This window comes from Spea bombifrons, chromosome 1 (genome assembly GCF_027358695.1).
Source record: "Spea bombifrons isolate aSpeBom1 chromosome 1, aSpeBom1.2.pri, whole genome shotgun sequence".
In the NCBI taxonomy this organism is placed as follows: domain Eukaryota; kingdom Metazoa; phylum Chordata; class Amphibia; order Anura; family Pelobatidae; genus Spea; species Spea bombifrons.
In genome coordinates, this window is record NC_071087.1 from 48,734,152 (window position 1) to 48,758,583 (window position 24,432).

The 24,432-nt window shown below is 40.3% G+C and overlaps 1 protein-coding gene across 1 annotated transcript in view; it reads right to left on the reverse strand.

Annotated features, from left to right (window-relative positions):
• Window positions 1-15,717, reverse strand: part of DAPP1 (dual adaptor of phosphotyrosine and 3-phosphoinositides 1) — a 30,458-nt gene extending 14,741 nt beyond the window's left edge. The window contains exon 1 of the mRNA XM_053461550.1: window positions 15,511-15,717. Coding sequence (XP_053317525.1) covers window positions 15,511-15,614 — 104 coding nt within the window. The 5' untranslated portion in view covers window positions 15,615-15,717. The remainder of the gene's footprint in view (window positions 1-15,510) is intronic.
• Between the last annotated feature and the right edge of the window lie 8,715 nt (window positions 15,718-24,432).

The window sequence follows — 24,432 nt, forward strand, 5'->3', positions numbered from 1 at the left end:
AGGGCTACAAAAATGGTAAGTGGTTTGCAGGACAGAAATTACGGAAAGAGATCTATCTAAAGAGGTTCGACAAAGTACAGGAGGCAAGCTTCCTTGAAAGGAGAAGCAATGTTAGAACATGGGGTCATGGTCTAAAACTAGAGGATCAGAGGCTTAGATGTAATGTAAGGAAGTTCTACTTTACTCAGAGGGAAATAAATAAATGGAACAGTCTCTCAGTAGAAGTGGTGGAAGCTTTAAACAGGCATGGGATAGACATAAAGCTAAACTCACTATAGGACCTGACCAATCATCAGGAAAAATGGGTAGACTAAATGAGCTGAATTATTCTTGTCTTATTCGATGTTTCTTTTTCTGTTTTAAGGGAGATAGAGTGATTTGTGCTGCCCAACAATCTTTTGCAGTTTCAGCAAAATTAAGTAGACAAATCACTTCCGTGCAATGACAAAATGTCACAATCTCAACCCTTATGACAGCAAGTTTTGCTGGTGTATGCATTTCACTTCATAAACATACAGATACTAAAAACGGGAAGCAAAAAAAGTATAGAAATATTGTAGTAGTATAGGCAGTGCTTATTTCACATTGACTCAATTTACAGCAATTGACACCTATATAATTTCAGACCTGATCACAAATTACATCACACCAATCTCAAATGTACATCATATTGTCGTACATACCTACAAAAGGCAATGCCACTAGGTATCCCCATTACATTTAAACAAACTCACTGCTCTTAGGCATTATACTGTATAACTGCATATTGTACCGCACTGAACTATACTTCATTGCCTTTATGCTGTTAATATTGATGATTAAAAAGTGTACACGTGGTTATTTCCATACCTGGGAAATCCCTGGGTTTGACCCACAGTCTCCATTACAAAGTAATAATAATAAAAAAAATACAAACCGTGCTTAAATGTATAAAATACGTGCCTTGTACCGCTTCCTTTAGAAATGTAAATTAAAAATTCCCTTTCCTGCCCCCAACCCAAAAGTTAAAAAATGACAAATAATAGGTAAAACAAATGTTAATGTTAGGAATGTTTAATTCTGTCTGTGTTACTCAAGTGAAAGTAAAACACTTTATCATGATTCCCTGATGTTTTACAATCCCCAATAATGAACCATAACAAGATGTGTCAACTCATAACCTAAGCATCCAGCAGTTCTTCAGTTAAAAATCTTTAAACCATAAATACACTAAATCAACCAAGCACACATTCAACAAGGTTTGATTAATGATCCTTAGTAATCAAGACAAAGGACATGTAGTATTTCCCCCTCATTTGCATAATAATAATAATCCACAGTGACGGCAAATGATTTTGGGCCCGAGTGTCCTATTTTTCTGCATGAAACCAAGTTGCAGACAGCACTTCATGTTGGTGACACCACTGGCATAACTACAGGGGTTTCATCTGCCACAGGGCCTGTGCCTCTAGGGGGCCCGGTGCGACCCCTTTTTCCAGTCTCCCCGTGCCTTTTCAAAATTGTTTCGATCCAGTTCGGAAGGGCCCTAAACTAATTTGGAAGTGTCTCAGGGTCACGTGACATCATGTGACCCTGCAGGAGCGGTGACCCTGCAGGAGCCGTTAGATGTAAGCAGGGGCAAGAGGGAGGTGGTATATGTGTTTGCGTGTGTATGTATATATATGTATATGTATATATATATATATATATATATATATATATGTAAGAATGGATTGTAATTGTGTGTGTGAGCATAGATGTGTAAGTGGGGTGAGATGGAGTGTGTGTTAGTGAGTATGAGTAAGTATATGTTGGGAAAGGGGTTAAAAAAAAAAAAAAAAGGCACAGACCAGTTGTGTGTGGGCAATGATGGCACAGACTGTTTAAAATGGGGGGCCCGGGGGGGGTGTATTATATCGTGTCATGATTTATTAAAAATAAAGCCAAAAATTAACAGTTTGCTGGTCTGGAGCACTCCATGTGTGTGTTAACACAATGTCAAGGAGGGAAGACATCAGCAATGATATTATAGAAGCAATTGTTGCTGCCCATCAATCTGCAAAGGGTTACAATGCCATTTCCATTATTCTACAATAAGAAAGATTATTCTAAAGTGGAAAACATTCAAGAGAGTTGCCAATCTTCCCAGCAGTGGACGCCCCAGCAACCGTGCAATGATCAGTAGAAATTGCAAGAAATGTTTTTGCAATTATGTTTGGCCATGTACCATATGTGGTGAAAACCAAACACAGCACAAACACCTTACACCAACTGTCAAGCATGGTGGTGGAGGGGTAATTATTTGGGCTTGTTTTGAACTCTATATACCAAAGTATTCTAGAGTCAAATGTGACGCCATCTGTCTAACATTTAAAGCTTGGTCGAAATTGGGTCATGCAACAGCACAATGATCCCAAGCACACAGCAAATCTACAAAATTATGGCTAAAAGAGAAAAGAATCAAGGTGTTGCAAAGGCCCAGACGGGGTCCAGACCTTAACCCGATTTAAATTCTGTGGCAGGACTTTAAGAGAGCTGTCCATAAACAAATGACAGCAAACCTCGATGAACTGAAGCAACATTGTACTTTAATGAGCATTCTTCCAAAATATATATTTTTTAAATAGAGCACATACATGAGACACAAAAGCCAGCCCTGCAGCAGCAGCTTCCTACCTCCTCAATGGTCCACCTATTCTTGTCAGTAGATAAATAAAGTTCCACGCATGTGCATGGGGGTCAGAACAGACCCTTGCCTGCAGCGTCAACTGAGCCACAAAGTTATTAGGCCGTGTTAAAAGTGCCTATGATGGCTGGAGTGACCCTTTAATTTTATACGCGAGTTGAAAGAAGCAGTTAAACCAGTAACAAAGAGACCGGGCTGTAAAACAAAGAGGGAATAGAAGTATGAAACTAAAATATTTATTTTTAACTTAGATTGAAAAAACCTTGACAAAAAGTATGTGGAGACCAATGTGCCTTTCTATAATAGTGTGACTATATTGTCTACATACATTTTGTACCACAAGTCACATGGGAAGATAATATGCGTGTTGAAAAACGAGGCCTTGGTGTCCTTGCAGGTGGTATAATGTGCTTTCAAAATAGGACATAACGGAAGTGGAGCTGTAATTTTATATAAATACGCGTTTTTAAATGGACACCATGACACTGTTCATTCACTGTTCAAATTACACAGGATAGAAATTATATGAAGCACAAGATTTGTTTTTTTTTTTTTTTTTTTTTTTTTTTTTTTTAGAAGGGTTAATGCTTCAAAACCCAGGTGGCCTTAGCTATATTGCATGCAAGCGACTGTAAGTGAATACACTGCGTGACATGTTCACTTTGTCCCAGTGTCAGAACAGATCTTACTCTGTTGACAGACATGCACTCCAGAAATCCTAGCCAAGGAATTGCACCAGGTTAGTACGCCTCTTACTAACATATTGTTATTATAAATTATACATCTAAGTCATTGCAAATTAACACTTTTATATCAATTACAAATTGACTTTAAATTATATAGCATACTGTAAAAATGTAGACATGTTAAGCATGACTTAATAAGAGCCAAGCATATATTCAAACTGAACACCCAAACCAGACCTAGTTTAGCAATTTGTACCATAGAATAGTAAACAGCTTTTAGCGCTTTTGTACATGCTTTGCTAAGTCTAATATGGCAGTTCTCGAAGGTTTTCCTAATAAGAGGCTCCAAGCTTATTCTGTGATTTGAGGTGTATCATGAGATCTGTCTGCTAACACAAATTTTGTAGCATTGCCTGTCACCTAGGAATACAGGTTCCCAAGTCATGTGGTCATAGCCGTTTGCTTTCTTTTCAGTCTCTTATTACTGTGATGGAGCTATGAGATATCTACCAGTATTGGTCAGACATCTGGCTCTTACTCATCTAAACTACCATTGATAAGATCCCTCTTGCTCAAAGTAAGAGTCAGATTGCATGGAGAAGACATATTGGAAACACCTCTTTTTCAGCATACTGGGCCACATTTATAACTTGATTTACACAGTCAAAATCTGTTCCCTTTCAACAACACCTTAAAAAATAAAGAAATTGATTAAGGGCTGCCAGTATTATTGTGCCTAGGGGCACCCAAAAAAGTCCTAATTACAGGGGAACGCTCCACCTGAGCAGACTGATGTCTGGCTTTTAAGACACCATGAGCAAGGGCTACACGTCTGGAGAATCCTAAAGAGCAAGGAATGCTCAACCAAGAATGGACAAATCTTAACGGCTTGACCTAAGGGATGGTACTCAGTGCAGGCTGTCTCAAATTAGTCACAGCTCTTGTGCCATTACAGATTATATACTCATAGGGAATCTCCCTAAGAGCTTTAATAAGTCAAGGCAAATGCCCAACTATGTGTTGGCTGTTTGAACTAAACCACCTTTCCAAATGTATTGAAAAATGATCCACCACTCCAAAAATACCTAGTTTATCTCTCTCTGATTCTACAGATATTACACAGGCCCCTTCACCTTTGTTCATATATAAATTATTCCTGAGACCTGAAACATTCTGTTTCATATCCTAACTGTTAAAAATGACTAAGCCCTCATCCACAAAGCTAAAATCAGTCCCAGGTAATTCACAGATAAACGTGTACTTAATACAGTAAAGGGCAGTACAATAAGTGCTGTTGTATCAAAAGTACAGTATACCTACTGCTATTATGGTTGCTGTACACTGAATGAAGTATGATTATATTAGGGATGGGGGTTCTTGGAAGAAAGGACTACTGTAGTTTCCGGCGTATAAGACGACTGGGCGTATAAGACGACACCCAACTTTTCCAGTTAAAATATAGAGTTTTGGCTATACTCACCGTATAAGACTACCCCTCTACCCAGTATACAACAACCAGCCAATCACGGCAAGCGATGTACCTTACCGGTGATTGGCTGGTTGTTGTATACAAAGCCTGCTTGGATTGGGTGGGTCAGCTCTCCCTAACATATGCCTGTCCACACACACATGTATAGACATACACTGCCCTCACACACCCCTTCCTTTACACACATATACATGTACACACCAGCTTACACACACATATATGCATACACTGCCCTTACACACACCTGTCCATACACATACACTGCCCATACACAGACATATACATACATACACTGCCCTTAGACACATATATATATATATATATATATATATATATATATATATATCTACACATACTAACATACGCCTGTCCATACATTCACATTTATATACTGCCCTCACCACACACCCCTGTATATATATATATATATATATATATATATATATATACACACACACACACACCAGCTTACAAACACACAAATACCTACACTGCTCTTACACACACCTGACCATACACATACACTGACCTTACACACACATATATACACATACACTGCACTTACAACCCTTTTTCCCCATCTCTTACCTTTCTCATCTTCTATCTTCCATCCAGTTGTGGGAGCGTGAGGTCTGTCATTTCAGACCTCTGCTTTACTGCTCCCTCATCACTACGCGCCGGCAATTGATGCCGAGCGGCTGGATATGACGTCATCCCCACGCTCGCCATCAATAGCCGGCACATAGTGATTAAGGAGCACGGAAGCCGAGGTCTGAAGTGCCAGACCTTGAGCTCCCTAATGTTGGGATAGTTAGAGGGAGGTCGTGATCTCCCCAACAAGCCCTGCTTATCGGGCGCCCGCTGATCAGGGCTAGTTGGGGAGATCACGATCTTGCACCTACCTCGGCGCGGCCATGAAGACCAGCCCAGGGGAGGCGGCTTCTCCGCTCACCCCTCCCCTAGAGATACGCTTCAGGTTTAGGGGCTTCGTGGGGAATTGCCTTCCAAAGTTGTGGAGAACTGAAGCTAGGTGAATGTCCAGTTGTAGGGAATTTCATAGATAAGGTTGGAAGATGGAAGATTTTGATGGCGATGCACCATTTTATAGGGTTTTTAGATTAAGTGGTGTTCTAGAGGAAATATTCTAGCGGAAAGAAAGATTATTCTAGCGTCGCGGCTAAATTAAAAATGGATTTCAGAGGAGAGACATAGGAAGTTGTAAGATCAGTTAGCAAGGAGTTGTCTACATGTAAAATTCTACAGAATGTAGGCAAATATTCACGTATTAAAAAAAAAAACAGTAAACCAGCTAATCCTACAAAGAATAATTACATAAAATGTATGCGTAGTTTGACAACAAAATAATAACATAATTATTATATAATGCAGTGTTTTTCATTTTACACATACGGTACTGTAATTCTAGGCGGAAGTAACTTAACCTCTGTTTATGCTCATTTCATAACCAACAGATGGCTACCTCCCAAACTATACACATGGTTCTTTGGGTATTATTTTCCAGGCACACATGGACTCGTATGCAAACTATATATACTGTAACCCACCATGGCTATTGGAAACATAATACAATTGCAATGAAACTTCCTGTGCGATAGTGAATTGTAGCTCTAACTCCTAGAACAACATCCACAGTTAAACCTAAAACATAATACTTGTTTAAAGGTCAAAGATCCTTTGCTAAATCATCTACTGGCAAAAACTGGCTTTCTAAGAGCCAGATTAATTAACAGTTAAAGGTCACATATCCATATCAAAGCAGAGGGCTTATTAGTTCCAGTGCAGGTTCTGGGCAGAGACTAAAAATATACAACATCCTACCAGGGATGAAGGATTAAAGACATCAATGCGGGATTGTGGGAATGGCCTTCTAAACTCTCTCGACACCCTTTCCATTCCAATGAGCTCTTGGAAGTCAAACATGGCAGTATAGATTTCTTGGGGATATTTGTGTAGCATATTTTATTAAAGTAGAATTTGTTTTATTTTCAGTGGAAAACCATTGTGGGTTATTAATAAAAAGGACACAAAGATGCCAAATTGGAATGGGTTAGCTATATTGCATGCAAGTGGCTGTACATTACATTAGGGCCAAACTGATGATATGATGAAATGAGGAGTTGTTTAGGGACCTCTCAATCTACAACTAGCGAAAGACTGCTTGGGAGAACAACAATTCACAATTTCCTTAGCTCTTGCTTTCCAAAGCACATGCACAGGTTTGGCTTGCATAAGATTTCCAAGGGGTCTAATGAGACTTTCAATGCAAACACCTTTCTTGGCTTTTGATTGGCTACTAAAACTGGTGAGATACTGAGACAGTAGAAGACAGTTCAGTGCTGTCAAATTAGCAATTCATTGTAGCAGAACTGTTTTTTTTTTTTTTTTACTCATAGCTCAACAATTGGTGATATTGTTATAGGAGATGTAGTTAGATGCATGGTTAGGGTCCAATACTTTTTTTTATATGGTATTGTAACCAATTGATAGCCTTTATATTCTATTTACACAGTGTAACTCCTTTCTTCTTTCATATACACAAGATTTTGACTTTTAGGGCTGTGCAACACTGTTACTCACAATTGTATGGACCTGGATAAATCGAAGCACCAGGGGGCAATATGGACAGAGTGATCTTGGTCCCCAAAAAGATCTGATCACCTTAAAGTGGGGCACGTGGAAGATATGCAAAAACATTTTTTCCCTGTGCTGTGTACAGATTTGTATATGTGGCAAATTATGTTAACACAAATAACATGAATTACTGGCTTACAGATGATTTTATATGTCAGTTCCTGAAAGCATGTAAATCTCATTAATGGTTTGGTAGTATATAATTTTCCATGAAAAACTAGGAAGCCTTATATGCACTTTATTGGATGATATTTTAATATAAAACACCAAAATAACAAAATATGTTCTTAACTCCTCTGTGACAACTGAAGTACCAGGCAAATAACAGAAAAACACAATTACTGCCAATTAACCATACATTACCCATATATGTCACTGCCTCCCTGACATGCCTTTTAACCCCCTATTTGCCACTCTCCCCCTCCCAGATATGCCTTATACACCCCTACTGTATATGCCACTCCGCCTCCCTGATATGCCTTTTAACCCCTATATGCCACTCTGCCTCCAAAAAACCATTATACCCCCGATTTCAGACTAGAGCCCTGCGCGGGACTGTTTTTAATCCCGCTCCCGCTGATTTTGCGTCCAGCATGATGGCGCATCCTGTCATAAGGCAAAAGTGATAACTAAGTGGCTCGGGAGCAAAACATCAACATTTTGGGTCCACGGCCAGGAAACTCCCCAGACCTTAATTCCATTGAGAACTTGTGGTCAATCCTCAAGAGGCGGATGGACAAATAAAAACCACTAAATTCAGACAAAGTCCAAGCATTGATTATGCAAGAATGGGCTGCCATCAGTCACGATGTGGCCCAGAAGTTAATTGACAACTGTCACGCTACCGGCAGGGAGATCCGCTGGGTCCCCCGGCCGGCAACAGCAACCGCCGCGAGGCAGGGGGAGACCCCCCGCTTCGGTCCGGCAGCCGCAGCTGCCGCGAAGAAGAGGGAGACCCCCCGCTTCTGAACGGCAGCAGCAGCCGCCGCGAGGTAGGGGAAGACCCCCTGCTCCCGCACGGCAACCTCGGTCCCCGCGCAGAAGGGGGAGACCCCCCACTTCTGCACAGCAGACGCGGCCGCCGCGGAGAAGGGGGAGACCCCCCGCTTCTGCAGGGCAGGCGCAGCCGCCGCGGAGAAGGGGGAGACCCCCCGCTTCTGCAGGGCAGGCGCAGCCGCCGCGGAGAAGGGGGAGACCCCCCGCTTCTGCAGGGCAGGCGCAGCCGCCGCGGAGAAGGGGGAGACCCCCCGCTTCTGCACAGCGGAGACAGCCGCTGCAGATGGAAGGGGAACTTACCTCTTCCACGTCGCGTTCCCAGCAGCTTCACAGGTCCAGCTCTGGTATCCGGACGCGTTCTTCTTCACGCCACCTAGTGGCGCCCGAGGAAACTGCACCTGCTTATATAGGACGATTACGCAATCGCCAACCACAAGATGGCCGCGCAGGAAGTGACGTAACGGCACTTTGAAATTTTGGCGGGAGATCTCCAATTAGTGCCTAACTTCCTGTGCCTACTTAAGAGACTTCAGAACACCAAGACCTTGCCTTCTGATGGTCGTCTATGCCCTGTGCTAGCACCCAGATAGCGTTCCTCTGCTTGATTCCTGTATTTGACCTCGGCTTGTTTTTGACTATTCTGATCTCTGGTATCCTGACCTCGGCTTGCTCCTCGTTTATCCTGCTCTCCGGTATCCTGACCTCGGCTTGCTCCTCGTTTTTCCTGCTCTCCGGTATCCTGACCTCGGCTCTCTGGACCATCCCTGCAGTCCTGACTACGGAGTCTCCTCTGTACGCTGTGTCGTGACAACAACATGCCATTTTAGCAACATTATTTAGACTGCAATTTTACTTTGACTTGCAGGGATTAAGTTGCAACATTTTGTGTTTTCACTCGTTTCCATCTGTATATACATTAAGAATGTCTTGCTCATCTACATTTCAGTGTTACTTCCCCAATCCCTTTACCTCTGTTGTGTAATGTATTTGCCATTGTTGTCTGTATGATGAAATAAGTCTTGTGCCAGAGCGACTACCCATCTTGTAGCTGGCTTTTGTTATGAGGAAGGCAGCTATGATAGCCAGGGATAGTTTCTGAAATATATATTTAATTGGTTGTTCTATGTCCACAAACAGCTTTCGCAATATTATGCTTTATTTTCTTGTAATAAGCGTTGTAACATGTTATATTGTACTCTTGATGTACATTTGTCTTTTCATTGACTACAAAACGCCCAGAAACTCTAAATCGGCATTGAAATGAGGAATATTATCGTTCTAAAGTTTTCATAGTTTGATAATTCTGTGTATTAGGTCTTCATGTACAAGATTATACCGGTAAATTATAAATACACACCATATGCAAATATAATCCTTTGATAACGACGATAACAAAAGTGAACAAACAAAGGTAACACTAGTTCCCTTTAAATGTGAAGACACTGGTGCAGAAAGTACCTTTTACTGGTAATTTGTTGATGCAGATTTTTAATGCTGTTAGCACAACTTTATTACAAATTTGAAAGAACTTTAAGGTTTCCATTAACAAGTATATACATCTAATATTTTAAATGGTCATAAAAATACCACCATTGAGGCTCATAATTTTAAACTATTTTATTATTGCTTCTGCTTATTCTATTTAACAATATACATTATTAGAATGTGATATTGACCTGGAAGTTGTACATTAGTCTTAATATCAGTACCATAAAAATACAGATTGTCAATATTTATTTTACAACCAATTGTTCAGTGTGTTTAACATATTTAAATCTAAAATAATGAAATATATCGGACTTCTCCGCTTCATAAAAAAAATAAAAAAATCTAAGGCTGCAACTAACGATTATTTTCATAATCAATTAGTTGGCAGATTATTTTTTCGATTAATCGGACACAAAATTAAATGTAAATTTTTCATTTAAAATTATTTAATAAACAAAGAAGATGTTAAAAATAAACGGCAGAATAAAAAGAAACTTTGATAAAAATGCATTTCTTGTATTTAGTTCCCAACCTGCCCCACCAGTTATGCACATTTGAGCCCAGGCTTGCCCCACTGCCTCCCAGATATGCCGCATACCCCCAGTTATGCCACATGCCTCCCAGATATGCCACTCGGCCCTCCCCACATATGCCTTATATACCCTATATGCCTTATACCCCAGATATGCCACTCCGTCCTCCCCAGATATTCCTTATACCCCCAGATATGCCACACTGCCTCCCACATATGCCTTACATACCCTATATCCCTTAGACCCCCTGATATGCCACTGTGCCCTTGATATGCCTTATACCACCAGATATGTCACTCTGGTGCAATCACAGGATTGCAGTTAGTCACCAGGGGGGACTCCGGGCTGGGCGGGGACTGTGTTGTCTGGGAGCTGACGGCTGGGAGCTCCTCCCCCGCTCGCACAGCTTTTACTGCGCGAACAAGGTTCAAATCGGCGGCTCAGCCAGCGCTTTATCGAGTGCAGCAGCAATTGAGCCATATAGGGTCTTTCGTAGGCTACATCAGGGGACAGGAGGCTTCATGGCACCTGAACACCCCAAAGCGCAAAACAAAAAAAATTAATGCAAAATTAGTCAAAAATCCTCTTTAATCTAATTTAGATTAAAATGGATTTTTGATGAATTTTGCGAATTCTTTTTTCCTTTTGTGCTTGGGGGTTCACGTGCGCATGTGCTCCTATGGAGGAGCCTCCACTGCAAGTAAGGCAGACCCGTGTGACAATAGAGCTTGGTGAGCATAAATGGGCTCAAGCCCTGGAGGGAATGAGCATGAGGCAGCAAAAGCATCCTCACATTTTAAAGGTAATATCTACATGCATGGGATAAACTAAGGCTATGCTAAAAATGAAGATCAAAAACATTTGTTTTTGAAACTAGAAAAAGTCACAGTAGATTGAATGGTTCTTATTTATTAGCTTCTGTGACTTTGGGTTGTTGTGTGCATTATAAATGTCAGGGACATGTGCATCCAGAGGTCGTCAGACTATGCTTGTGACAGGCCGGACTTTAATGCTTGGTGACTGTATTCCTAAAGGAGAATAATGCCAATTATGTAGTATGATCTGATATTTCAAAATATTAAATCAGTTAAAATGCCTAGAATACAAGAAAATACAAATGGAATGCTTCCAAATATGCCAAATTACGCTGCAAGGGCCTGAATCAAGACACAAGTCCCATCTTCCTCCAAGTATTGTCCTTCTTCAAGACAAACATAGCAGAGCACATACATGGCACAAAATGCTGCCTCGTGTCATGCTTACTCTTTGAATAATATTCATAATCAGAAATAAAATCATGTTATACAGCAAGTAAGTAAATAACTTGTTTTTTTTATTATAATTAACCCCTAATGCAGGCATTGGTATTGGATATCAATTACATTGTGATCTGGAACCACTGCTTTCTCAAATCACTCAATTTAAAAAGATTTTAGTAAGAATTTGAGGTCAAGGTTATTATTTGGAGATATTCAGACACTTACATAATTAGGATACATAAAATAGGTGGAAAGTTTGCAGACTCCAAACTTTTTTTCAGAGCATTTTACTATTTCCCCATTATTTCTGTGAAGAAAAGCTTCTTCATACTTTCCAAGAACATCTCGCCACTAAACTGTGTATGGGAGCCTGTTCTACAACTCTCCTGTTTATCCAAGTAAGCATGAAGGTATTCTTATTTCAATATAAGCATTACCATAGACATAACGCAAACAAAAAACTTTGCATATTTTCAGTACCAAACCAAAGAGCCTGCATATGTTTCCTCAAGGTATATAATTTTATTTTAAAAATGCTGTTGTTGTCCCTTTTCACTTTCTGTACTTTGCACAGTAGAGGGTTTTTACATTTAACCTGGTACCTGGTACTTCCGGGTCAAAGGTCACCGGCAGACCGGGACGTACCAGGTACGTCATCGATGATACGCTGGGATCGCAAGGGGCGACTGCTACTGACCGCTGGGTGTCCCCAGTGATCCGTAGCAGCCACTCCCCCTCAATTCCGTGCACGTGTATGCTTTGAAGCGAATCACGAGCACGGAATTTAAATATTTAAAAAAAACCTGCGGTCTTCAAGGGAAGGCGCAGTTTGCCACTTCGGTCCTGAAGGGGTTAAGTTGTCATCCTACCAGGCCAGCATACATAGGGATCTTCTTTAATGACATGTTCCAATGTAACGACTTTTTGGAACGTATTATTTTAATAGATGCATTCACCATGAACCATTTTTTTAAAAAAAAACCCATAGCCCTGCTGATTTCAGGATTTTCCCTTGTTTGATCAAGACAAACCAGAGAAACTTTAATCAGTGGGAAAAATGGATATTTCAAAGAGGCCCCCAATTAATATGCCCCCATAAGGATAACAGCTCAGTAAGTCTGGATTTCATCTGAGGTTTAAATGTGTGTGATTTGAGGAAAAAAAAAACTACATACTCGAACCAAGCACCACTACAATTATTTAACACATACAGTATATCTATTTTTCAGTCTTACTTGTTTTCTTTGCCTTTACAGATACAGCTTATTTACATGTCATTGAAGTATCTTCTATTAATTGAAATAGAAATGTAGCTCTTCCCAAGTGGCCTCCTCATGAATGGTTAAGAGTTACACTGGACTATCCAGACATCCATTACTGGTCTTCATGCTTTCATCCAACTACTCCTCTGGCAATCACTAATGTCTGCCATAGCTCCTTCTCTTACAGGTATGAATATAACATATTTCATTTGAACCTCTCATGTCCTGCTGTTACCCCTGTTTTCCACCCGGTATGTCTTCATCCTGCATGTCTCCATACCCTGCTGCTCTCAAAGGGTTAAATTTGGTGCCCTCTAGTATAGCTTAATTGCACTTGTTAGCCAAGGCTTGCTTGGAAATGCAGCTGCTGTGGCCTCTTCCCCAGTGACCTCCTCATAAGAGTTACACTGGAGTTGAACAGGAGAGAAACCACATACCAAGCACCACTGCAGAAAGCAGCTTCAACACATCATCCGAACCAGAGCAACTCATCCCCATCCAAGCAGTCCTCTTGTCTCACTTCCCCTCAACCACCGACTAGATTGTAAGCTCGTAAGAGCAGGGCCCTCCTCTCCTTTGCACCAGTTTGTTATTGTATGTGAAATTTGTTCTACTGACTCTGACAGCGCTGCAGAATCTGTAATATTAATAGGCAGATATAGCCACTATTTAGGCCTGATAAGAGCATGACACTGGCCAACTTCACACTATATGAGAGAATTAAAAATCCTTCATTTCCTACATTTGACTTTAATAATAAAACAACTGCTGTAGTTATACACGTGGTGTTATAAGTTTTAGGATTTGTTGTTTTAATGGAACAATAAATATTAGTTATTAAACCTTAACAGCAAGGTAGCTTTCCTAAAACTGTGTATCACTCATGCAAAAACATAAAATTACCAATACCAATAATTGTCTTACAATTTAAGATTCTGAATCTGCAAAACACGTTAAATTGAATACATTTATTTACAGGATGAAACACCTTTAGTCTCTAGAGTGGCATAGATACCCAGTAGAGTGGCATTACCCAAGCGTGGGCCAAGCAAGAAGCCTGTATAGTTAAGGTGCAGATTAGACAACCACATGTAACCATAAGGATACATACGAGGAACAAATACTAAATAGAAGCATTTTAACTCATTTTTGTTAAGATGATCTTAACCATGTACTGGGCACAAGCCTGGCTCAGGAATAAGCTAGCTTAACCCAATATCAAAGCCACAAAACTGGGGATATTGGTGTCTGGGGCAAGGTCAGAGGTTGTGCCCAGTGCTAGTCACATCTACTTTCGAAAAGAGAGGGAAGCACAATGTGGCACAGGACTGCCATCAAGCGACTCAAGCGCCCCCCTTATCTTGCTATGATTAGCACCTCTCTCTTCCCAATGGAAGTTATGGTATTACTTAATAAATGTTACTACCTAGGCTTTTTTTTTTTTACTAGAAAACCACTAACTATGTAGTAGTCAATATTAACTGTATGCAAGAAATACCACAGATGCATAATTTTTTCAGAAAAATTGAAAACAAACCTCAAAATTGAATTACAAAACCACAAATATTAGTTGCTTTACTAATAAGAACATTAGGTTTATGTTAATTTCTCCTTTTGTGTACTAAACTATCATTTAAGGAACACATGATTAACTTAAACACTCAAGTACCACAAGGCAAATTAAAAAAAAACATAGTACCACACACTCCAGTAGTAAATGTGTCCGTGCCCCCCCCCACAACGGTGGTGATTAGTGAATAAATGCTCAGACATAGGTGTACCTTTATTATTGGACTGCGTGGTACTTCTGTATTTATGGAGTACTGGACAAGGGACCATCAGCGGGACATACAATACGCACATTACCCAAGGAACATTGTTAATTTTGAGTTCTCCATTTGCTTTATTATTTAAAGTGACCATCAGCCATCACATTAAGTACTTAACAGACCATTTTGTAAACATGTAGCTGGTTTGCCTTGTATTGAAAAGAATGCACAAACACAAGCTTTAGAGGAGGTGTAACTAAAACGCTGCACTCCATGTTTGTCAACCTCACACACATGTCATGGAATGTCTCCAGTGTGATTGTGGCTGTAACTGTGGGTGTGACTGTGGCTGAGCAAGAAACCAACACAGACATGGATTTCATCAGATCCTCCCTCTGCTTAAACTTTTAGTGATAAATCAAAGAAAAACACGTGTTTATGCAGAAAAAACGGTCTTCTAGCTTATATATAGACCACTTAAATACATCTCAAAATCAGAATGCAATCTCTCTTTTCTGATGTCATGTAACACATGTCCAAGCATATTCCAACTAATGTGTATACTGTATAAAGCACAGTTTACTAAAATAACTCATAAACCACATCTATGCATAGCACTATTTTATCAAACCACTTTAAGGCAGTGGGAACTGAGTTGGGTTCCTCTCTTAATCTTCACCTGTGTTAGAAAATATTATGAATGTAAGTTACCGCAGAGACTCCAGCTCATTGACTTCATGGTGGTCCTCCTCATCCCCATCCTCAGGTTCATACTTCACTTCTCTCCAGCTTGCTCTACGTGTATAGAATGTCATGTTTTAATCTTTTCCATGAGATCTCACTTCTTAAAAGGCACAGCCCTTGCTTGTCTCAGTCAGCACCTGCTAGATAGTTACACAGACACTGCAAGCCAGACCTGCCACAATGCAACACAAACAAGGAAGTGTCTCAAGCCCATCCCACTACAAAAGTCACCAAAACCCCAGGAGAGGAAATACCACATAAACAATCAAATGGAGTTTGATTATGCCACACATATGAGAACGGTGAAACTTCTTATGTTTAGCCATCTTTCTCATGCTATAACTAATTTGAAAAGGCAAAGGATGTGTAACCACAATTAATTCAACTGATAGTAGTGTAACTTACTTACAAAGTACTTTAGTATGCATTGGTTAGTTGTGGGGCTTTGTGGGACACTAACCTGTCAATTTCCAATTTGACAAGCAAATCTGATATATTCCTGGGACCTATAATATTCTAGGAGTCCTAAGAGGAGAAGTCCTAAGGTTTAATTAGTAATTTTGGAATCATTACCCATTAATAATCATAGGGATGCAGTCCTGTTCTTCGGTTCTTAGGTAAAGACACCTTCCTCTTGAAGCTGCTCCTCAGCTGTCAGACTTAAACCTTGATTATTTACCATAAGTAAGTTGTACGGTAAAATAATCAAAACCTTAGGTTTTCACAAAAGGTAACTGCCACCACAATAGAACTAAGCTTTCAGGGAGCCTTGAGAAGTGGGAACCTGGTGAAAATGCTCACTGATTTTTCAAGCTCATATATTTACAAAATGAATAAAAAAATCTGTAAATTAGTATCTAAATGAATGGAAGACAATGCCAAAAATGCACAAAATATGGAAATTGTCCTTTACGAATGCCTGGTAAAATATTTTTTGCAATGCATTATGAAATCCTGGATATTCAAGGGATGGTACAATACAGTGCCACTTGCAATAGTCACTATTTCCACTGTATAATGCAATCTTATTGCACGGGAACATCTCATAAATATTTACCCATGATCTACCTCTGACTAATACATGAAAGTCTTCATCGTCACACAACAAGTCTCATCAAACGTTTCACTGAATGGATTGTATGTTTGCAAAATTCATCATTCATTTATTGAGGATATCTTATTCTGACATTGATATGACCAGAGATTGCCAGCCTTTTTGAAGTTTTTTTTCTGGCTTTTTAAAAATCAAAGACAAGGCCATCCTTGGCAAATATCTTTGGGAGTAAGGCATATGCCTAATGTTTAGGTGTGGACAAGTAACAAAAAACTCAGCTACAATAAGTACCCACAGAATACGGTGGGCAAGTGTTTAGGGGAAAGCAATAAAAAATACATTGATTTAAAGAAAAATGTCAATCCTTAATGTATTTTAAATATGGCTAAATTAATCTAAACTGAAGGGCTATGAATATATTCATCCTCTCCCCCTCACATGAAAGGAAGTCAAGATGAATTATAAATCAGAACACATCTATTTACCTTTCTTCCTACCTTTCATGCAATAATTTTATTTATTTAAAGATAATTTCAGGAAAAAATATTGTATAATTATTAGTCTTTGTTGACCCTTTAATTGTCCGTCTTAAAAGAACATTTAATACTCAGTTGGAGCTTCTACTTCTACAGACTCAAGTGCACTAGTTTTTAAGTGCATGAGTTTTAGATCATGAGAGAGATGCTGTTTAGTAGTTCTGTGCAACGTTCCCGGGGGTGTTGCCCTATTTACGATAATCACTTCCTCGAAAGTTGCATGAGAACAGAATGGTGTTATCAGGGATGATAGATTGGAAGTCTAGCTTTCTCATAAGCCAGCAACCATGACAGTCCTCTAGAAAGGTACAATATCACATGAAAGCAAGGTATTTAAACTAGTTGTGGGGGCACAGGAATCTAGAAAATGTAGACAGCACAGAAAGGAGAGGGAGGGGCTTTAGATCAGAACAAGGGGGCGGAGATGGGGAGGGGCAAGATCAGAACAGAGGAGGTGTGTAATAATAAAAATTCTCATAAAATACAAGAGACTCATTATAATATTAAATGTATGCTTACTACTGCAAGGAGCCTAAATAACAAAATGGGGGAACTAGAGGCAATGGCATACACTAAGCAATATGATATAATAGGCATAACGGAAACATGGTCGGACGCAACTGCGAGGGGGCGCACAGCCGCCCGATCAGCAGCTGCAGCCTCCAGGACTGGTTGGGGAGATCACGGATCTCCCTAACCAGCCCAACATTTAGAAAACCATGTAAATGCATGGGCACTCTGGGCAGTTGCCAGCAATGTGATTCACCACAAAGCCCCTAAAAAAATTGCGTCTATATAGGGAAGGGGTGATCAAAGGCCACCTCCCTGGGGCGGTCTTCAGGGGAGTATAGAGGCAGCTGCACAATTGTGCTCTCCCCAACCAGCCCTGCTCATCGGGTGCCCTGTGGACATTGCGCTGGTCTGGGTATGAGGTATCCGATGAGCAGGGCTGGTTGGGGATCACAATCCCCCTCTAAAAGGCACAACATTAAGGAGTGCGAGGTCTGTCAATTCAGACCTCGGCTTCCATGCTCCCTAACCACTACGCATCAGCAATGATGCAGAGCGCGGGGATATGACATCACCCCCGGTGCTCTGCATCAATAGCCGGTGCGTAATGATGAGGGAGCACTAAAGCAGAGGCTTTCATTACAGCATGGAAGAAAGAAGATGATGGAGGATGCAGGATGATTGAAGATGATGAAGGATGAGAAAGGTAAGAGATGGGGAGAAAGGATTGTAAGGGCTGTGTATATAGATAGATAGTATTAGATAGTGAGAAGGGGGAGAGGGGGTAGATAGTAAGAAAAAGGGGGCATAGATAGTGAGAAAAGGGAGGAAGAGGTAGCTAGAGAGAAAGGGGGTAGTAAGAATACTGAAAGGAATTAATGTGTGGATGAATAGTGTGAATGAGCGAAAGAATAAATTATTGTGTGAATGAATTATGTGAATGAAAGCGTGAATTAGTGACTGTAAAAGTGCTGTATCCTAAATGTATAATAGATTTGTAGAATGGCAAAGATCACACAAGCAGGGTGTTTGAGCCTTGGGGAACAAAATGGCACAGGGCGGGCTGTTTGGGGACAAAGTTAACTCATGATGGGATGTTTCGGGTCAACGATGGCAAGCCTTATGTGTGTAATCTGGGTGCTGGTCAGGTTCTGTGTGGGCAGCGTGGACACCAGGGCTGGCTTTGGGGTGTGCAATCTGTCAGCTATACCTGTAATTTAGAGGGTTTATCTATACCTTTAATGCTAAGTTTTTATGTGAATTCCAATTGATCTATACCTGCAAAGCTGGGTTTGTGTGTTATCCTGTTGATCCATATCTGTAATGCTATGTTTCCATACATTATTTATGTATACCTGCAAATACAGGGTTTGTATGTCTTATTCAGTTGATCAATACTCGCAAAGATGTTTCCATGTGTTTTTTTTATTTGATCAATAGCCTCAGTGCTGTACATTTGATTTCCAGTTGATCTATACCTGCAATGCTGGGTTTGTGTGTTCTATTGATCAATACTTGCAATGCTATGTTTCCATGCATTATTATTGTATACCTGCAAATACAGGATTTGTATGTCTGATTCTGTTTATTTAATCTACATCTTAAATGCCGAGTTCACATGAGAATTTAAATTGATCTATACTTGCAAAGCTGGGTTTGTGTGTTCATGTGTTGATCTGCACCGGCTATGTTTCCATACATTATTTATGTATACCTGCAAATACAGGGATTGTTTGTCTTATTCAGTTGATCTATACAAGTGCTGTTTTATGTGTTTATTATGTGTTTATACCTGAGCTATAGGGTAGATTCTGGGGATGATTATGGGGGAGAGGACCTCTCAATGTCACGGTAGGGTCAGAAGTAGGGAAGACTGCACTGACTCTCACAGTCTTCCCCTAATCTGTAGTGAGTGTGGCAAATAATTTTTATGGTGTGGTAGTGGAGGGAATTATTGTGTTCTAGGGAGTGTGGATTGGGGCCCAAATAAATGCTTGCATAGGGTCTAATTATTTCAATATAAAATTGACAGCAGGGTCTTCTATTTATCGGCATGGGCTAATATAAGTAATTATTGCCAGCATGGGCTAATATTAGTATATATTGCCAGCATGGGCTAATATTAATATACATCGGCAGCAGGATCTGATATTAAATAATGAAAACTAACTGTCAGTTCAGCTCTTCAATCACAGTCTTTACTTCAAAGAGATAAGTACTATTTGCTCTATTGTAAGACGACCCCTCAAATTTTGGATCTTATTGGAAAAAAAAAAGAAATTGCCTGAATATACGACTACCCTAATGGGAAAAAAAATCAAAACTTATTGCATGTGTAGTTTTTTTTCTTGCTCACCAGTCAGTGGCTCAGATAGGAATAGCACATCTATAGGAACAACATGACCCATGATTCTCAGTCACGCTTAAGACACCCTGGGAATCATGGAAAATGTAGTTAACTAAGATGTGCCCCTATTTGAACCAGCTATGACAATCATTCCTACCTGACAGTTTGTGCTCCTCTTCACAAATTGTGAAGAGGAGCACAGGCTGTCAGGTTGGACTGATTTGCATAGAATTATAGGCAGGGACATGGCACATAATTAACAAATCGAAGGGGGTCAGGTGAGCTCGAGGTCTTGCGGGCCGCATTTGGCCCGCGGGCCGCATGTTGGACGCCCCTGTTATAAAGGAAACGGAGCTGAAGCAGAGAGCAGAACTGGAATCGGAATCACAGAACAGAGCATATGGAAATCCAGGAATGGATTACAGCAAAGGGGGAACTGTTGCGAGACAGGGGGAACTGTAACGAGACAGGGGGAACTGTAGCGAGACAGGGGGAACTAAAGAGATTTTGGTGGATGTCAGAAGAAAGTACCTACCAGAATGCATAGTGCCTACTATAAAGTTTGGTAGAGGATGGATAATGGTCTGGGGATATTTTTCCAGGTTTGGACTAGGCCCCTTTGTTCCAGTAAGGGTAATGTTAATGTCACAGAACAAAAAAACATTTTGGTCAATTTAGTTCCAACTTTGTGTCACCAGTTTGGGGAAGACCCTGTTCCAGCAGGAGTATGCCCCTGTGTACAAAGGAAGATCTATAGACATGGTTTGATGAGTTTGGTGTGGAGGAACTTGAGTTCCCATTGAACATCTTAGGGATTAATTGGAATTCCAAATGTAAGCCAGGCCTTCTCGTCCAACATCTGTACTTAACCTTACAGATGTTCTTTTGGCCGAAAAGCAAAGGGGGGGTGTAACTCCGTGTTAATGCCCATGGTTTTGGAATGAGATGTCCAACAAGTTCATATACAGTATCTCACAAAAGTGAGTACACCCCTCACATTTTTGTAAATAATTTATTATATCATTTCATGTGACAACACTGAAGAAATGACAATTTGCTACAATGTAAAGTAGTGAGTGTACAGCCTGTATAACAGTGTACATTTGCTGTCCCCTCAAAATAACTCAACTCACAGCCATTAATGTTTAAACCTTGGCAACAAAAGTGAGTACACCCCTAAGTGGAAATGTCCAAATTGGCCCCAAAGTGTCAATATTTTGTGTGGCCACCAGGGGAGGTCTGGCTGCCTACAGCCTGGGGGGCAAGTCTAGTCAAGTGGCCCATTGCACTACCGAATCAGCCCACCATCCATGCCCATCTTTTCCTGATTTTCGAACACATGTTGATGTAATGTGATGGGATTGGGAGTACATCAGTACACTTTTACACTATTACACTTGTACACTATTATCTTTTATTTATATAGCGCCAACAGTTTACACAGCGTTTAATACAATACATATATTTAAGGGATATGACAAGATAAGACTTGACAGACTAAGACAAACTGATACATTAGGTCGAGAGAGCCCTGCTCGCAAGCTTACAATCTTGAGGGAATGGGGTGACAAACATAAGGCACAGAGAAAGGGTGAGAGGTAGTGTGGTGGTTGTATCAATGACAAGGAAGTTCTAGCAGCTAAGATCGTAAGCTTCTCTGAAGAAGTGGGTTTTGAGATGTTTCTTGAATGTCGGGTGGGAGGGTGAATGCTGAAGGTTCCTTGGGAGTAGATTCCAGAGATATGGGGCAGCTCGAGTGAAATCTTGTAGACAGGAAAAGGAAGAGGTGATAAGTGAGGAGGAGAGCCTTAGCGCATGGGAAGAACGTAGGGATCGAGTAGGAGAGTATTTGCTAATGAGGTCAGAAATGTATGGAGGAACAGTATTATGGATGGCCTTATATGTCAGTACCAGGATTTTAAATTTAATTCTAAATGTAATTGGGAGCCAGTGGAGGGTTTCACAGAGGGGGAAGCAGAAGAGGAGCGAGGTGCAAGGAAGATAAGCCTAGCAGCGCCATTTAGGACACACTGTAGAGGAGAGAGTCGAGATAGTGGAATGCCAACCAGAAGAGTATTGCAGTAGTCAAGACGGGAAATGATAAGTTAATGAACCAGAGTTTTTGTGGATTCTTGGGTGAGGAATTGACGGATATGAGAGATGTTTTTTAGGTGCAAGTGGCAGGATCTGGCGAGGGACTGAATATGAGGGATGAAGGAAAGGTTAGAGTCAAGGATGACCCCAAGGCATCGTGCCTGGTTAGTAGGAGAGATAGTCGTGTTGTTAATGGTGATAGAGAATTCAGGTAGTGGAGTGGAGATGGAGGGAGGGAAGATAATGAGTTCAGTTTTAGAAAGATTAAGTTTCAGGTAGCGTTGTGACATCCATGAAGAAATAGCAGACAAGCAATTGGTAATACGGGACATGAGAGATGGAGAGAGATCAGGAGAAGACAGGTAGATTTGGGTATCATCTGCATATAGATGACACTGGAGGCCAAATGAGTTGATTAGTTTACACTAAAAAAAAATCATCATACATGGGACGGGACGCCTGAAGAATAAAATAACCTCTCTAAAAAAAAAAAAATAGCTCGGGGCACAATTTTCCATTCTTGTCTCGGGTGCAAAAGGAGCTAGCTACAGCTCTGCTTGAATGTGACAAGGAAAATGTGGAAGCTTTATGGGTAGGTATTAGCTTGAGGCAAAAAAAAAAAGGAAATCAACTACTGGTTGGAATATGTTATAAACTACCTAATGTTAATACTGATGAGGAAGAACACATTTGGGTAATACGCTAATTATTGGAGATTTTAATTACTCAGACATAAATTGGGATAGAGGGACTAGTTTTTCCTTTTTTTGTGTGGGATGGCGGCGCCAGAGGAGTAGTCCGCACAGGGCGCCTGAACACCTAAGGCCGGCCCTGTCAGTGGATGTAATCTACTTGGACTTTGCCAAGGCGTTTGACACGGTTCTACACAATGGATTAGTATTCAAACTGAAAGAAATTGGTCTAGATGCAAATTCTTGTTTGGCTTAGTGATAAAGTACAGAGAGTTGTTATAAATGGTAAATTTTCAAACTGGACAAAAGTATTAAGTGTTATTTCTCAGGGTTCTTTTATGGGACCAATTTTATTCAACACATTTATAAATGACTTTGCAATAGGTGTTTGCAATAGTCATGTTTCTGTGTTTGGAGATGACACTAAACTAGGTAAAGTAATACAATGTGAGCAGGATACTACTTTGCTGCAGATGGATTTAGATAGACTGGGCAGACAAATGGCAGATGAAATTTAATGTAGATAAATGCAAAGTTATGCACTTGGGGGTAAGGAATGCATAAGCAACTTACACCCTAAAAGGTAGTGAATTAGGGATAACGACAAATGAAAAGTATTTGGGAATTGTTATAGACAAAACTAGGAAACAATGTGCAATGTCAGTCAGCAGCTGCTAAGGCCAGTAAGGTATTGTCATGTAGAAAAAGGGGCTTCAATTAGCGGACTAAAAATATAATTTTGCCTCTTTATTAATCAATTGTAAGACCACACCCTGAATAAGCTGTGCAATTTTGGGTACCTATTCTAAAGAAGGATATTATAGCACTGGAAAAGGTGCAGATGCGGGCTACAAAATTAATAAAAGGAACAGAACACTTTAGTTATGGAGAAAGGTTAATTAATTTTAATCTGTTTAGTTTAGAAAAACGGCGTCTCAGAGGGGATATGATAGCATTATAGCATATGAATATATTCGGGGCCAATACAAACCATTGTGTGGAAATCTATTCATAAACAGGACTATGCATAGGACACGTGGTCATGCATTTAGACTGGAAGAAAGGAGATTTAGTATAAGACAAAGGAAAGGGTTTTTTACAGTAAGGACAATAAGGATGTGGAATTCTCTGCCTGCCAGGAAGAAATGAACAGATATGGGAAAGGCTGAACTTGATGGACGCATGGCTTTTCAACCTATGTGACTATGTTGGCCTTAAAGTTTATGCACAGCAAGCAATCAAAACTGTATACTCTGAGTATTTAATTTAGAATATTATTGTTTTCATTATTTTTTTCAAACTTTGTGGCTATTAGCGGGCTTTACAAATTTCTTACTAGGAACTCCTTCAACTTTGACTGGTCCCACATGATAAAAGAGTAGTGTTCCACATAATTCCACATAATTATACCTCCAGGTATATACAGCGTCCAGGAACAACTTTGGATCCAATAGTTCAGCAATAAACCCTACCATATATCCTGTAAAAAAGGGAAATACCCCCTCATCAAAAAAAAAACAAAAAACAATAAAACAGAAGAGACCATATTTTAATGTGTGATTATAGGGCGTTGGAAGCCCTGGCATACTCACAAGGTTTGTTAGCATCTACCAAGCCTGCCACCTATATTTTAACCACTATTAATATGTCCATTAT